This window comes from Ammodytes marinus, assembly GCF_949987685.1.
Source record: "Ammodytes marinus genome assembly, chromosome: 15".
Classification (NCBI taxonomy): Eukaryota; Metazoa; Chordata; class Actinopteri; order Uranoscopiformes; family Ammodytidae; genus Ammodytes; species Ammodytes marinus.
In genome coordinates this window covers 6815558-6829950 of record NC_137219.1, presented here as the reverse complement: position 1 = coordinate 6829950, position 14393 = coordinate 6815558, and the positions used below count along the sequence as shown (strand labels likewise).

Here is a 14393-nt window from a genome sequence, read left to right as displayed (position 1 = left end):
AGAGCTTTGTAGTCTGGCATTTGAAGTGCAACCTAATATTAAACATTATAGCTCCTTTCCAGACACTCTACAGAAAGGAAACATTTGTGAGTAAATGAATCTTCACTCCTCAGGTGTCTGAGAAGATAGATGATAACATTGATCGCCTGAACCAGAGTTTGGCACTGTGGGAAGAAGTGCGTAAAATCAGCGAGGATATCGAGAGCTGGACAAGCAGCTGTGTGATTGAACTAAACGAGAGCGTGAACAACCTCAATGACAGTCAGAAGGTGTTCGCAAGGCTCTCCATGTTACAGGTAAGATTGATTGATACTTTTTATCATCGTAGGTATAAGTTACATGACCCTGTTTGGTCAGAGAAATCAAAGACGCAGCTGGTGCAATCTAACTGCCTGACAAAAATCCCTAACTCTGCATCCACACCTGCATTGAAGTAGTATCTCAAATATTACCAAACACAACTAAACTCCTCGGAATGGTGTGTAATCCATGCTTTTCTCGTTATACATCTACAGGTGGAGATGGGCGAGAAGGAACAAAAACTTGAGACCCTGCAGAGCAAAGTATCAGAGCTGAAGAAGTGCACTCAAAATCAAGAAACCCCTGCTAAATTACAGGTACTCAAGATGATTTGAATCTTATTTGTTTTTTTTCTAAATTGACCAACAGAAATCAACCCTACAGAAGGAGCATGTCCTCAACTCTATGTATGCATGTTTTTCACACACAACTGTTACTCTTTTTGCATCAGGTTCTTGAGAACGACCTTCGTAAAAAGATCAGTACTGTTCAGAAGCTACATGAGCAGGCCAGGGGAAACCTAACAGACTTCACTTCCCAGAGGAAACAGCTGGAGGAATACATCTCACAGATGTCTGCGTGGCTAAAAAGTATGGAGGATTCCCTTGTTTCTTCTCCAACGTCAGATCCCGAGGACATCTGCAGAGTGAAGGTGCAGCCTTAATAACAATTACTTAATACAACACAGATATCAGTGAGAATGCAATGAAGCTAATAACCTCAACTATGTTGGTGAACATGTTTTGAAGGACCTTCAGAAAGAGCTGCAAAATCAGCAGGGGAGTATTGACTCCACCAGGGAGAGCCTCAACACCCTGTGTAGAAAATATCCATCTGAGGAGCTGGCAGGTTTGGGTTCAGCTCTCACTGACCTCATCAAGACTTACGAGTCTGTGAACCAGCTTTCTGCCCGGACGCTGGCGTCACTGCAGAACTGTCTTCAGCAGCAATTTAATGGTGAGAGAAACTGAATGAAATATGTTGTTTTACTCAGTGGTCACTTGATACGGTATCTTAATAAAGCACTGTTGTAATACTAAGGTTCTAATGTGTTGAAAATTATAAAATCTATTGCATCTCCTGTTTCTGTGACCAAAATTATTCTGTAGTTTTTTATTAATTTATTACTATTTAATGAGAAGCGATGACTCATGGTGACCACTACATTGTTCACCATACGAATGTACAATTCTAGCTGCTTTAACAAAAATAGCTAGATTATATAACACTTGATTGGTTTTTACTCTACAGTATATCAGGCATGCAAACTCGTCACCTTTCGGTGAAATTCACCTTTTTGAAAACAAAATTGGCCACTTGTGTGATTCGTGGAGATCCGTTGAGAAAATATTTTTTGGGGGTGGGGTGGGTCCGATGGCCGGCCATGGCCGTTGCACACGGGAGTCCTTGTCGCGGCTGCTTATACATTCAATGGAGAGGCGAGCGGGGAGAGAGATGGAGAAGCGAGCGGGCAGAGAGAAGGTGCAGCGTTCTGTCAGGCGGCACAACAAGCGGGCGCACTCCCTTTGAACTTTCGCTTCCGTGCTGCTCGTCAAACGCATGCGCGCGCTCGTGGGATCCTCCGCCCGTCACTTCACACGGGGAGCCCAACGCGAAGCTGCGCGGCCAGCTGACAGCGCGAGCGGAAAGTCGCCTACCATCTGAAACGGCCGAGCGCGAGCCCAGAGACGAGAATTTTTCGCCAGTTGTGTTGATACATTGTATTGATATAGCCGAAAGAAGTCCCGACGGAGTCGACTGGAAAGCCCAAAAAATACATGACTGAAGTAAGAGTACAAATTAGAGGAAAAAAAAAAGTTACATTCTGTTAACGTTAGTAGGCCTACATGTAGTCTATAGATAATTAGCCAGACATTCAGTCAGTGACAGACAGTTCCAACAATACCAAGGCAAAGAAACCGAACAGCTGATTTTTATACCATAAGGAGGCAGAAAATAATTCAAAAATGTTGCGCCAACTAATGCATTCTCAATGGAGAGGCGAGCGGGGCTGGGCAGAGAGAAAGCGCAGCGGGCAAGGGGCGGTCTCAACGATCTCGGGGCCCGTTTCAAGACCCAGTGTGGGGCCCCCACTTTTTTTTTTTTTTTTAATAAATAATGCTTGTGCATGCTCCCCGCGAAAATAGAAAAAAAGATTGTGGAAACCATTTGGTTCATATACGGATTATGAGATAATGGGCCCAGAATGCCCCCCCCCCCCCTCCCCCTGCCCCACTCCTCCCTATCCCTATTCAACAGATGGATAGCTACTTTTTATGAACAGTATATTTACACATAGAAAGCTTATTACTGTATGTGTGAGGGGGCCTTCAAGGCCCCTCATGAAGCCCCTAAGACAGAGCTAATAATGCTTTAGTTTTGCACTTGCTTTTTTATTATTCACCTACTAGTTGAGGGGCCCATGATGATTTATTTCCTTATTTTAGGTGATTCCTTTTTGGACCCTGTTATTGACATGAGTGACTGAGCTCTTTGACAATGCGACATGTAAAGTTACTATCAGTATTTCTGGCTTAGGGCCCCCCTGAGCCCTTGGGCCTGGTTGCATGCAATTTTCTTCTCAAAGTGCACCAGATTGATGAATTTTACTTTAAAAGGTTGCATTTTTTTCTTCCGGGGGAGCATTCCCCCGGACCCCCCTACAAGGTACAGGGTTCCCACCTCAGTCTCCTTATATATCCTACTGTAAAAAGCACTGTAGGTGTTTATGGTTATTATAGGTCATTAGACTGGTCAGTCTGAACTGGTAGCCTAATAATGGCCGATCCCTCCGCCCCAAACATCAAGTGTCCCTTTTTTTCTTAAATCCAAGGTGGCAACCCTAGTGCCTACTCGGTTTATGTGAATCACTTTTTAAATAAATTCACAGAGTTTGCCAACCGTTGTTTTACAGCCATTTGCATTGATTTATGCGCATGCTGGTTAACGGCCGCGGTTGGCGGATTGTCACTGCAGATTAACATCCAGACCCCCCTACCGGTGTTTGTTTTCGGACTTCTCACCTTTTTCATGGCTTATGAGTTTGCATGCCTGGTATATACTAACTTCCTTTTGCCCTGCCCCTTCAGATCTGGTTCAGGAGTTCCATCATTGGCTTTCAGAACAGAGGGAGATAGTGAAAGAGTGCTCTGATCGATCTGGAGACACCACAATTGTGGAACGCAAACTACAGAAACTAAAGGTAAAACTAACTGCTGAATACTCAAACTGTAGCAACCTTTAATGGGGATGAGAGTAGAATTTAGACTGTGCCCTTATCACATCAAAGAATAACTGAAATTTCTGATTCAAGAACATTGTATGTTACCAATACAAAGCTTAAAGTGATGTGTGTTATCTGTCAGGGTGCCATGGATCGTGTGGAGGAGGGTGAGGTGCGTCTCACTCAGGTCTGTGAGGAAGGAGAGAAGCTCCTTCTCCATCTTCCCAAAGCCAGCGCAGGGCAAGTCCAGCAGCACCTATCCTCCATCCAGCAGGACTGGGACAGCTTTGTGGAGCAGTGCAGACAGAACCAACAGATTCTGGAGGACAGTGCATCTCTCATGAAGGGGTAAGAGACTCACACACAAACCAGTTCTATAAAGCACTTTGTTAGCCAACAACATTTGACATTGAATTATGAATTCCTTGTAGGTTTGAGGGTCGTCTTAAGAAGCTCAGGTGGTGGTTGGAACACATGGAAAAAAGGATGACCACAGATCTGCTTGAAGCCAACCAGCGTGGTCCTGAAAAGGCTGCGCTCGAGCAAGTGGAGGAATACCAGCAGGAAGTGCTCAAAGAAAGGTGCTGAATAGGCTTCTAGTCTGTGGATTTACTATGAAAAGAAACAGACATCTAATGTTTTTTCATTGTTTCTGAATGTCCCCCAAAGGAGCCCTAATAATTTTCCCCAATTAAACATCAAAGTACTTCTTGTAGCTTATTTAAAACATTGTCTTTATTCAATGCAGGGATTCATTTGAGCGCTTAGGTCAGGAGGGCCAGGCACTGAATGAAGGAGGACGAGGCGATGGGAGTGAGACAAGAGTGTCAGCTCAGCTGCAGTCACAGCACCAGGCCTTACTGAGGCGTGTCAGAGAGAGGCTGCGCAGCTGCCAGCTCACTTTACAGGAGCAACAGGCCTTTGAAGAGACACTGCAGACTACCTGGATCTGGCTAACAGGAGTCCAGGAGCGCCTGGCATCACTCAACAGCACAGTTAGCAACAAAGAGACTCTGGAGAAAAGATTAGGTCTTGTACAGGTCAGTGAATAATGTCATGATAAAGCAAATCGTGTTCTTTGAATTACAATGTATCTGTAAACATATTTAAAAACAACTGTCTTGTTGTGTTTCATAAATGCAGGATATCCTGCTGATGAAAGGTGAAGGTGAGGTGAAGCTCAACATGACTGTAGGAAAAGGAGAACAGGTCCTGAAGCACAACAGCATGGAGGGGCAGGAATCCATTTGTTCACAGCTTCAGAGCCTGAAGGATGCCTGGGCCAATATGTTGATGACTTCCATGAGCTGCCACAGGTAGGAAACATATCATCCTCTGCAGCAGCAGAGCAGTCAGCGAGAGGGCTGATAATTCATACTGATACGATTTTCATAATCATTGGTCAATGCACTTGTTCCTTTCTTATCATATATTTTTATTTTCTGTAGTCGTCTGGAGTGGACAGTGGCCCAGTGGACCAGCTATCAGGAGAGTAAAAGCCAACTACAGCAGTGGATGGAGTCAGTGGAGCAGGAGCTTGGCATGACTCTGCCTCAGCAGCCAGGCCTCAAAGAGAAATCCGCTTTGCTGGAGCGCCTCAGGGCCATCCAGGCTGACGTGGACGCTCACGCAACAGCACTGTCACGCCTAACAGACAAAGCAGTGGAGATGCACGAAAAAACTGGCGACCAGACATTTGGACCAGAATCCAGGGGGGAGCTCAATGCACACTTTGCAGATATCTCAGCTGTTGTCAAGGTGATATAAAAATAGACATAGGTTAAATAGTACTTTTGGATATATGCTGAATCATAGATGATGAATTCAGAAAATAGGGGCCAGCAAAAAAAAAAGTAAAAAAAGCTCCATCTGGAAGGGAACCAAGAACACTCCCACCTGGCAGACACATTGTAATGGGAGCCTTCTGTTGTAAGGGTGTGTTAAGTTACAATAATATTGCTAAAATTGAGACTTGGTTACATTAAATGAGTTGATACAGAATGTTAGTATATTCAATTCATTTTAAATGTGACTGAACATGCAAACTCAGGTTGCAACCTTCCATCCGACTATTTTTTCTTGTTTTATATTTTCATATGCCTCATTCATACAGTATGTTGGTGTAGTTGGTGTTTACATTGTGTATTTCTTCCACAAAGGGTAAAGTGCAGTCCATGCAAAACATTGTGTCTGAACACGAGCAGTATGTCGATGCTCTGAGGGACTTCAATGACTGGCTGATTTCAGCAAAGGAGGAACTGCAGCGCTGGTCAGACCTCTCAGGAGACTCAGTCTCCATTAGGCGAAAGCTTTCCAAGGTTCAGGTGAGGAACTAAAACTGTCATATTATTTTGGTCACAGTCAAGGGCTCATCGCCATTATGTATTTATTATGAATCCCTACTTAGGATTTACTTAACTTATAACTAGTATTTTATTTTTTTTTTGACGGAGGTGACAATTGTGATTCCTTATGTCCTTTCCAGGAGTTGCTTGACTCTAAGCAGCGAGGCAGAGAAAGGCTGAACCGGGTCCAAAGATGTGGGGCAATGGCAAGAGACCACACCGGCTCAGGAGGCTATGAGACTATGGAGCGAGAGGAAGCAGCCCTCTTGTCATCATGGGAACAGTGGGAACGTGGAGCGCTGCAGACACGGGCCAGTCTGGAGACTTCCCTCTCCCAGATGACCAGCTCTGAACAGGAACTCACCAGCCGGTCAGCTCAGCTGGAGCAGGACCTGCATGACTTCAGCCGTCAGCTACACGGCTGGCGTCTGCGTTTGTCTCAAGCAGAGGGAAAAAATGATGGACAGGAGGCTGTAAAAGGCTGGCAGATAGCAAAGGTAGGTCTTGGCTTAGTTCAATTCCAATATTAAGCCACCATTAATTGGAAACAAGCAGTGATAACAGTAGATGACTAATGCATATGGAATGCTCTTGTTAATGTTTTTGTGGGTTTTTATCAGTGGTTGGTTATTTGTTTTCGATACAGGACACTTTGGAGGAACTTGTCAAAGCTGAGACCATGTCTGATAGTCTGAAGACTCAACTCAATGATCTGTGCCGATTCTCTCGCGACATGGGCAAACAATCTGAGAAAGTGTCTGCTCTCATTAAGGAATACAACAGGTGAGAACAGTGAAAATATGATGAACAATAATGTCTGAAAACCAACAAGGATGGATTTCTTAATATATTAACAATAATACTTGACATATGTAGAAAAATAGCTCTGTTTTTTCTTCTTGACTTGTTTCTAGTCTGAATCTCCAAGCGTCCAGAGATTGCCTGAGCAAAGAAAAGCTTCTGGAACAAGGTTTCCGCTCAGCCTTCAGAGAGTTCCAGCAATGGCTGGTCAATGCCAAGATCAACACGGCCAAGTGCTTTGACGCACCTCAAAATATCAATGAAGCCTCATCTAGCTTGCAGAAGATTCAGGTACAGCACTAATGGTACATTCAGGTACTTATGCTGCCAGAATGACAGGTTTAATAACACTGATGGTACCAAGACAGTTTAATTTCATGTGGTCCATACACCCTCCAGTCATATACAGGATGACTATGCCACCTCTAAATCAACTTCATCAAATATTCTGAACTGCTTCAATTGCAACATTCAGAATCAGATGAGCAGTGGCACACAGCCAAACTTAAATGCATATTATTGCTATAAATTCCCTAAAACATTATGTGTATCCCGTCTGAACTGTAAGATTAAGATTTTCACTACATGCTTGAGTAATCGTCTCATCTCTTCTTCTCTCAGGAGTTCCTAAATGACAGAGAGCTAGGTCAGTCAAAGCTGAACGCCGTGGTTGTGAACGGTGAACTCGTCTCTAGTGTCGCAGCTAAAGAAAAAGTTGATGCAGTTTGGGCTAAAATGAACACGGCCAGAGAGGACTGGAAAAATATGATGACCAACCTGCACAGCAGAGAGACAAGTCTACAAGTAAGCACTTAAACGTCTCATTTCACCAATCACTGCCATTATAAAAAGTGTCTTAATACAATTTGGAGTCAAGGAAATATCTGAACAGTCTCTTTATACCGTATTACACTTTATATTATTTCTGTCATTATCATTCATTATTTTCTTTAATAAGCTTCCTATGCACAAGTGTTGATAATTACTATGTATGCTAGAACACTTAACAATGCATCTGGTTTGTCCAATGTAATTGTGATGTCTACATCAAACAAAATCTAACAATTACAATGTCTTGTGTGTTTTAGAACCTTTTGTCTCAGATGAAAGATTTTGAGGCAAGTGCTGAGCCTCTCCAGGAGTGCCTGAATGCCACAGAGCTGTCTGTACATGGGAGCAGCACAAGACTTCATGACCTCACAGCCAAAAAGCTGGAACTTCACAAGTTACAGGTATTTATGTCCACTGAGCTTGGAACAACCCTCATTTCAGGACCATTCATGTTCCAGTGAATCAACCTCTCAGTGCTTGAGCACCTGACGATTCCTGTCATCTGCAAAAACCCTTCATTCCATTAATTTTAAGTTTTAACATTGGTCAATTATTTTAGGATGCACTTCCAACAGCTTATCCTAACTGCCATGTTCTGCTCCTTCTTGCTACTCACATGCTTTTTTAACAGTGTCTAGTAGACATATTAATACTTGCCTCATTTATAAATAATTGCTTAAAGAATCTATGCCGTTTCTAAATCAGTCTACAAGCTATTTTCAGTGGCCTTGATTGCACGTCATGAGCACCAATAGCTTTACCAACAGTAACATTGGCCAAATATCTAATTTTCTCTTCTTTTGCCATGTTGCCATCTCTAACCCCTCAGTGTGTGTGTGAATGTCACTTGTCTTATATCTGTGTGTCAGCTTGCATGCCTCTTTTATAACCTGCTTGTGCTCTTTCAGTCTGTGCTTGAGGAGTTAGCTTCTCACGAGATTCAGCTGAACAGGCTAAAAGAGAAGGCCCAACTGCTGTGGGACGAACATGCGGCCGGCAAGGGTTTTGTGCACCGTGTCTCGCAGCTCTCTGCTCAGTACCTAGCTTTAACCAACCTGACCAAGGTACAGTAATGCCTACCAATCCGCCTGTGCTCTGGGGCTTTTCTGGGGGTAGAGCTGGAGAGGAGACAAATGGCACTAGACTGGATTGAGCTCTGACTTAACATTATTTTACAGATGATAAACAGTGAAGGTACTAACTCACCAAGATTAAACATTAATGTCTATTTTTTGTTACTGTAAATCTACTATACAGGTGAAGTTCCATGATTTTCTTTTGTACTAAATCATTATTAGTCGTCAGAGAATCTGAACATGCAATTAACAGTTCAGTTTACTGTGAATTTATTCAATACTTGATTTGAGTTACGTGTCCAAAAAGGAGTGGGAAGAAGTACACACTTACGGTATTTAATCCCACTCCTTCTCTGTAAATCATTGTTTCCTCGGTTGTTTATTTTTGAAATGTATCCAAATATACAATTTTACTTAATAAGTATCTTAAAAAATACAACGTATTACTCATAGGTTACTATCAAATGTGTAGTATCATTTATTGCATATTTATTAACTTTACTAAAAAATATAAACTTATTATTGATATATGTTAGTATCAGTATATTTCAAAAAAGATAGAATAAATAATAAACAAGTATGTTGGTTCTGCAGGAAAAAGCATCACGGATTGACCGAATAGTCGCTGAGCACCAGCATTTCTCCCAAGGGCTTGCTGAGCTGCAGAACTGGGTGGCTGACACCAGCCACATGCTGCAGACTTACTGTGCCCCCACTGCAGACAAAAATGTTCTTGACAGCCGGATGATCAAGCTAGAGGTACAAAAAGTCACTGGTAGTTTTCAGAATCTATGGAGTTGGAATGACCTATATACTGTAGGAGTGTAATGTATGGTTGTTGCTCCAGGCCTTGCTGACTGCTCGTCAGGAGAAAGAGATCCAACTGAAGATGTTGATCACAAGAGGAGAGTCGGTTCAGAGAAACACCTCTGCTGAGGGAGTGCCTGCAGTCCAAAAACAAATACAGGACCTAAAAGATTCCTGGGATGCTTTGCTCTCTGCCTCAATCCAATGCAAAAGGTTAGTTATTTACCACAAGTAACAACAACTAAGAATGTATTTTAAACAATCTTTTGGTAGAAAGAAGTGGAAGTATTCTACTGCAACCATTTGCTTTGTTTTACTCTTTAAAATCCACAGTCAGCTGGAGGGCTCCCTGTCTCAATGGACCAGCTACCAGGAGGACGTACGCCAGTTTGTGGCCTGGATGGACCGTGTGGAGGACAGTCTTGACCCTACTGATAAACATTTCCCAGAGATGAGAGACAAAACTGCTAATCTTAGCAGAATCAAGGTATTGCAGTATTGTCACTCATATTGTATTCCAATAAGGTGTATAGATTATTTAGTTAAGTAAGTCCATATCAACACATAACATATACAGAACACTACAGAGCCTTAGACATTTAACAAGTTGTGAATGTGAGCAGTATACTCTAGCTATTTAAGTACAACAGATAAAAACTAAATGAACAGTTGATTGATAGTGTAACTCCCCTTCCTGTTTTTGCAGCTGCTGTATGAGGAAGTTCTCAGCCACAACACCCTGCTGGACACCATCAGTGCAAAGAGTGCCAGTATCGCTGAGAACTTTGTCACTCAGTTGGAGCTCCAAGATCTGCAAGAGCGATATAATAATATCAAAGACAATGCCATGGTAATAACAGTGCTAAAAAAATCTTATACGAAATATTTTTTAGTTTCAGCTTTGGCATTAGATAGTTGTTTTTTTCTAGTTGTTTTCAAAGAGTTGACCAACAAAAACAAAAACAACACAAATAAAAAAATATCGTCCCAAAAGCTATTTAATTTCTTGTCATGATAATGATCCGTTGTCATTTCACTACGTTTTCCAGTTATATTAAACACCATTTGAGAAAAGACAAGGGAGATTCCCGGCATTACTTTACTGAAAATATAGTTTGAGTGTGCTGTATACAAATTTTAAAGCAGAGAAGATCTGAGGAAAATTTGGAATAAAATAGCTCACTCATTATGACTCCTTATCTCCTTTATGTCCTCAGAGGGCAGTAGGCAAAGCAGAGGAGCTGGTGAAAGCCCACCAGGAGTATCAGCGGGGCCTCCATGCATTTGAGGACTGGCTGGAACAAGAACAAGAGAAGCTTGGCTGCTACACCCAACTGGAGGGGGACGTTGATATGCTGGAGGAGACTCTGCAAAAACTTCAGGTCTGTAAACTATCATTGGGGAAATGGGAATAAACAGAACATGAAAAGCCATTACTATAACCGCTAGTAAACCTCTGCTGCTACTGTACATAGCCAGAGGTTTGATTCAGGTATTATCTAAGAGTTTTTAAAGCTGGAAGTGCTCAACCACATCTATGTAACTACAGGAGCTGCAGCTGCACTGCACAGAGGGCCAGGCTTTGCTTAACACCCTGCTGCTCAGTCGAGAGCTGGTCATTCCCTGGGGGCCGCCTCAGATTGAAGACAGAGGACTGGAGACCCTGCAGCAGGAGTGGAGGATGTACCAGGCCCGGCTGGCAGACACCCGGGCTCAGCTTAACAGCGCTCTGGCCAAACTCCGGCAGATGGAGCAGAAGTTTCAGCGTCTTGACAGCTGGCTAAAGGGCATGGAGACCAAAGCACAACTGCGTAGCAACCGGCGGTCTGACCGCACCACCAAAGATGCTCAACTACAGCTAATTAAGGTTAGTGTTACAAGCACGGATGCTATGCATATGGAAATATTTTGCCCAGCTGCACAAATCTGCATGAATGTTGTCAATGCTGTTACAATACAATAGGTCAAACATTTTCAGTCTAATTAAAAAATAGAAATATTATTCAGTATAGTTCAGATATCTCTAATGGTCCTTATATGATCAGAGCTGGCAGGAGGAAGTGCTGGTTTACCAAGAGGAGATGGAAGGCCTCAGTGTCTTGGCCCAGCAAGTTCTGGATGAGACCCATATAAGCAGCCGGATCTGTAGCAGAGCCACCAAGATTACAGCCCGCTACCATGTCCTGCTTCTGCATTTAATGGTAAGATCGTTTTGAACACAGCACAGCCACACAATATTACAGTTACACATAATTGTGTCTGTTATATCATCTTATAGAAGAACTAACATACATACATGCTTGTTAAAATATATGCTTTGGTTGCTTGATACTTTGAAAATTGTCTCTTTAACCAATATATAACCAAGTATTCCTGTTTAAAATCATTGTTGTTAATCTGTTTTCACCGGGAATGGAAAGATGTATTGGTTTAGCTACCCTAACGCGCCCCACACACATCCTACCTCTACTGCGCGTCTACCTCGCGTCTGCGTCTGACTTTTGGTCACAGACTGTGAAATCAACGTAGAGCGAGCACACATCCAACCTCAGACGCACTGCTGAGGCGCGTCGGAGGCACGTCTGCAGCGCCGCTCCCCTTCACCTCAGGAGGCTCGCCTATTTTTTTCTGAGAGCAGCGCGTCTCTCTCGCGTCTCTGTGCTTTAACTGATAGAGAAATACCCTGCTGACAGTCATACCAGCAGCATTCACTCTAGTTACACGTTTACCCGGTGTGTTTATTTCAAAATAAAACATCCCTCAGTCGTATACGCAAATAATCCCTTTATTTCACGATGTAATTGTGCAATCAAAATCCGAGGGATTCAAAACCTAATTTTCAATTAGTTCTGGCATTTCATTTTTGGATAAATGACACATATAGAGATCCAATATTGTGAAGAAATAAAAAAGATCATGATGAGCGCAACAGTTTTCCGTTGCTCTATCTGTGTCTACGGCCTTCTTCTTCCCCGACCACACCCCCCTCTCTCTCTCCCGTATAAATCAGTAAAGTGATTTTTGAAATACTCAGCTGAGAGTCATATTGACTTCATACTGGCAGCTTTCGCTGTAGTTTCACCATTTCCTGGTGTGTCCCCTTCAAAATAAAACTTATAAACCAACAAGCGAAAATATGGCAAAAAAAAAGAAAAAAAATGGCAATGGGGCGCACGGATTAGTGTCCAGACTCAATATAAATCATATGCATCATAGATGACATGAAAGAACTTCATTTTTAATGGGAATTATCTATGAAAACTCTATGTAGAAAGATAGGGCTTTTAGAAGCAGCGCTGCAGCAGCAGCTGCTGAGACGTTGCATGTGTGTCCGAGAAAAGTCCGAGAGAGGCAGCAGTAAGGTAAGGCGACGCGCTCCAGAGGTAGACGCAGGATGTGTGTGGGGCGCGTAAGCATTCTTCTCCCATAACTTTGTTTATTCCTTTTCCTTCATAACGCAGGAGACGATCAAACAGCTCCAGGAGGAGGTGTCTTGTATTGAAGAGGCCCAGTGTGTCTTCAGCACCTTCTCAGACTGGCTCAGCACAGCTCAGAATAACTTCAGCACTGTGGCTATCAGTGTTGATGCAGTGGACCGCTTTGCAATGGAGAGAAAGATGAAAAAGATAGAGGTACAGCCTTTAACATAGAGCAAATGCCTCTCTGCTCTGTAAAGAACATTTGTAGCATCAGACCTACAATACATTTTTACATATTTAACCTAGTCAAATTTGGCTTTCATGATATGTTATCAGTGTAAATACCAGCAATTGCAATTTCACTATAAGACTCAAACATCTTATACATCCTCACATATATCTTTCAGGCTCTTCAGGCAGAAATGGATCAGGGTCACATTTACCTGAGGACAATGAGAGAGAAGACGGAGCGAGCCATGGCGTTCTTGGAGGAGCGTGAGGCAGAGCAGCTGAAGGAGGAGGTGGACACACGTCTCTTCCAACTAAAGGAATTAATGGAAGCTCTGCGCTCAGAGCATAGCTCCCTCGAGAAATGTATCTCTTTGTCTAAAGACTTTATGGAAAAATACAAGGGCCAGGCCCAGTGGGTGATGGAGACCAAGAACCTTTTAGCTTCAAGTGTAGAGCCCAAAGCTGAACTCTACCAGAAGAAAGCTCAGTTAGCAAAGTACAAGGTAACTTAACACACATTAATCTGTTTTTACTCTTGGAAACACAGTAAAAATAGAGCATGAAAACTCGATTATATTTGAAATATTTTGCCAACTTTTCATTTATGCAGACAATCCAACAGACAGTGCAGTCTCACGAATCAGCGGTGAAATCTGTCTTTGAGAAAGGAGAGGCCCTGCTTGACACAGTCCATGATGCCACTATAAGTGACAACATGAAAAAGCTGCAGGCTGACTACCAAGAAATCTGCTTAGCAGCTAAGGTATGTACACTACAGTACTATGCTGTTGACATGAGGAATCTGAATAAAAAAAATGCCCATAAAGTGTTGCTTTTTGAGAATGGTTGTGGGTTGTGTTTCAGACCCAAGTCCAGAACCTTGTGGAGTGGGTGAAGGAGCACGAGGTTTACAACAGTGAATTGCAGGAAGTTGAGAAGTGGCTCTTACAGATGTCCAGTAGACTGGTTACCTCAGACTCCATGCAGACCAGCGGTATGGAGATGGCGACTCAGCAACTTGCCCGACACAAGGTGACCATGACTACTGTCTTGCAAAAAAAAATTACAATTTGTACCGCAATGCAGTTATGATTTAGCCTACTTCAAAATAATAGTTTTACAATAACATGGATAACTTTTCAATTTTTTTTATTTTGAAACACCTGACTTTACTTCTTCAGGCAATAATGGAGGAGATAGCCAGTTTTGAGGAACGTCTTACCAGCTTGAACCAGAAAGGAGAAAATCTCGTAGCCAGCTGCACAGACCAAGTTCAAGCTAAGATCAGCCATCAAGTCCAGTCTCACGAACAGGGAACCAGAGATAGCTACTCTGCCATTTGCAGCACAGCACAACGTGT

The 14393-nt window shown here is 42.8% G+C and overlaps 1 protein-coding gene across 5 annotated transcripts in view; it reads left to right on the top strand.

The window, feature by feature from the left end:
* Positions 1-14393, top strand: part of syne1b (spectrin repeat containing, nuclear envelope 1b) — a gene marked incomplete at its 5' end in the record, with an annotated part of 74041 nt that overhangs the window by 22488 nt on the left and 37160 nt on the right. For all 5 annotated transcript variants that reach the window (XM_080042405.1, XM_080042404.1, XM_080042403.1 and 2 more), the window contains 29 exons: positions 114-296; positions 516-617; positions 752-952; positions 1050-1257; positions 3390-3502; positions 3666-3871; positions 3955-4104; positions 4272-4563; positions 4667-4839; positions 4972-5281; positions 5683-5847; positions 6009-6365; positions 6515-6651; positions 6783-6960; positions 7291-7473; positions 7758-7901; positions 8409-8564; positions 9171-9335; positions 9424-9596; positions 9717-9870; positions 10090-10233; positions 10601-10765; positions 10933-11250; positions 11429-11584; positions 12845-13015; positions 13210-13536; positions 13644-13796; positions 13898-14065; positions 14215-14391. In XM_080042405.1, the coding sequence (XP_079898531.1) occupies positions 114-296; positions 516-617; positions 752-952; positions 1050-1257; positions 3390-3502; positions 3666-3871; positions 3955-4104; positions 4272-4563; positions 4667-4839; positions 4972-5281; positions 5683-5847; positions 6009-6365; positions 6515-6651; positions 6783-6960; positions 7291-7473; positions 7758-7901; positions 8409-8564; positions 9171-9335; positions 9424-9596; positions 9717-9870; positions 10090-10233; positions 10601-10765; positions 10933-11250; positions 11429-11584; positions 12845-13015; positions 13210-13536; positions 13644-13796; positions 13898-14065; positions 14215-14391 (5529 nt within the window). The remainder of the gene's footprint in view (positions 1-113; positions 297-515; positions 618-751; positions 953-1049; positions 1258-3389; positions 3503-3665; positions 3872-3954; positions 4105-4271; positions 4564-4666; positions 4840-4971; positions 5282-5682; positions 5848-6008; positions 6366-6514; positions 6652-6782; positions 6961-7290; positions 7474-7757; positions 7902-8408; positions 8565-9170; positions 9336-9423; positions 9597-9716; positions 9871-10089; positions 10234-10600; positions 10766-10932; positions 11251-11428; positions 11585-12844; positions 13016-13209; positions 13537-13643; positions 13797-13897; positions 14066-14214; positions 14392-14393) is intronic.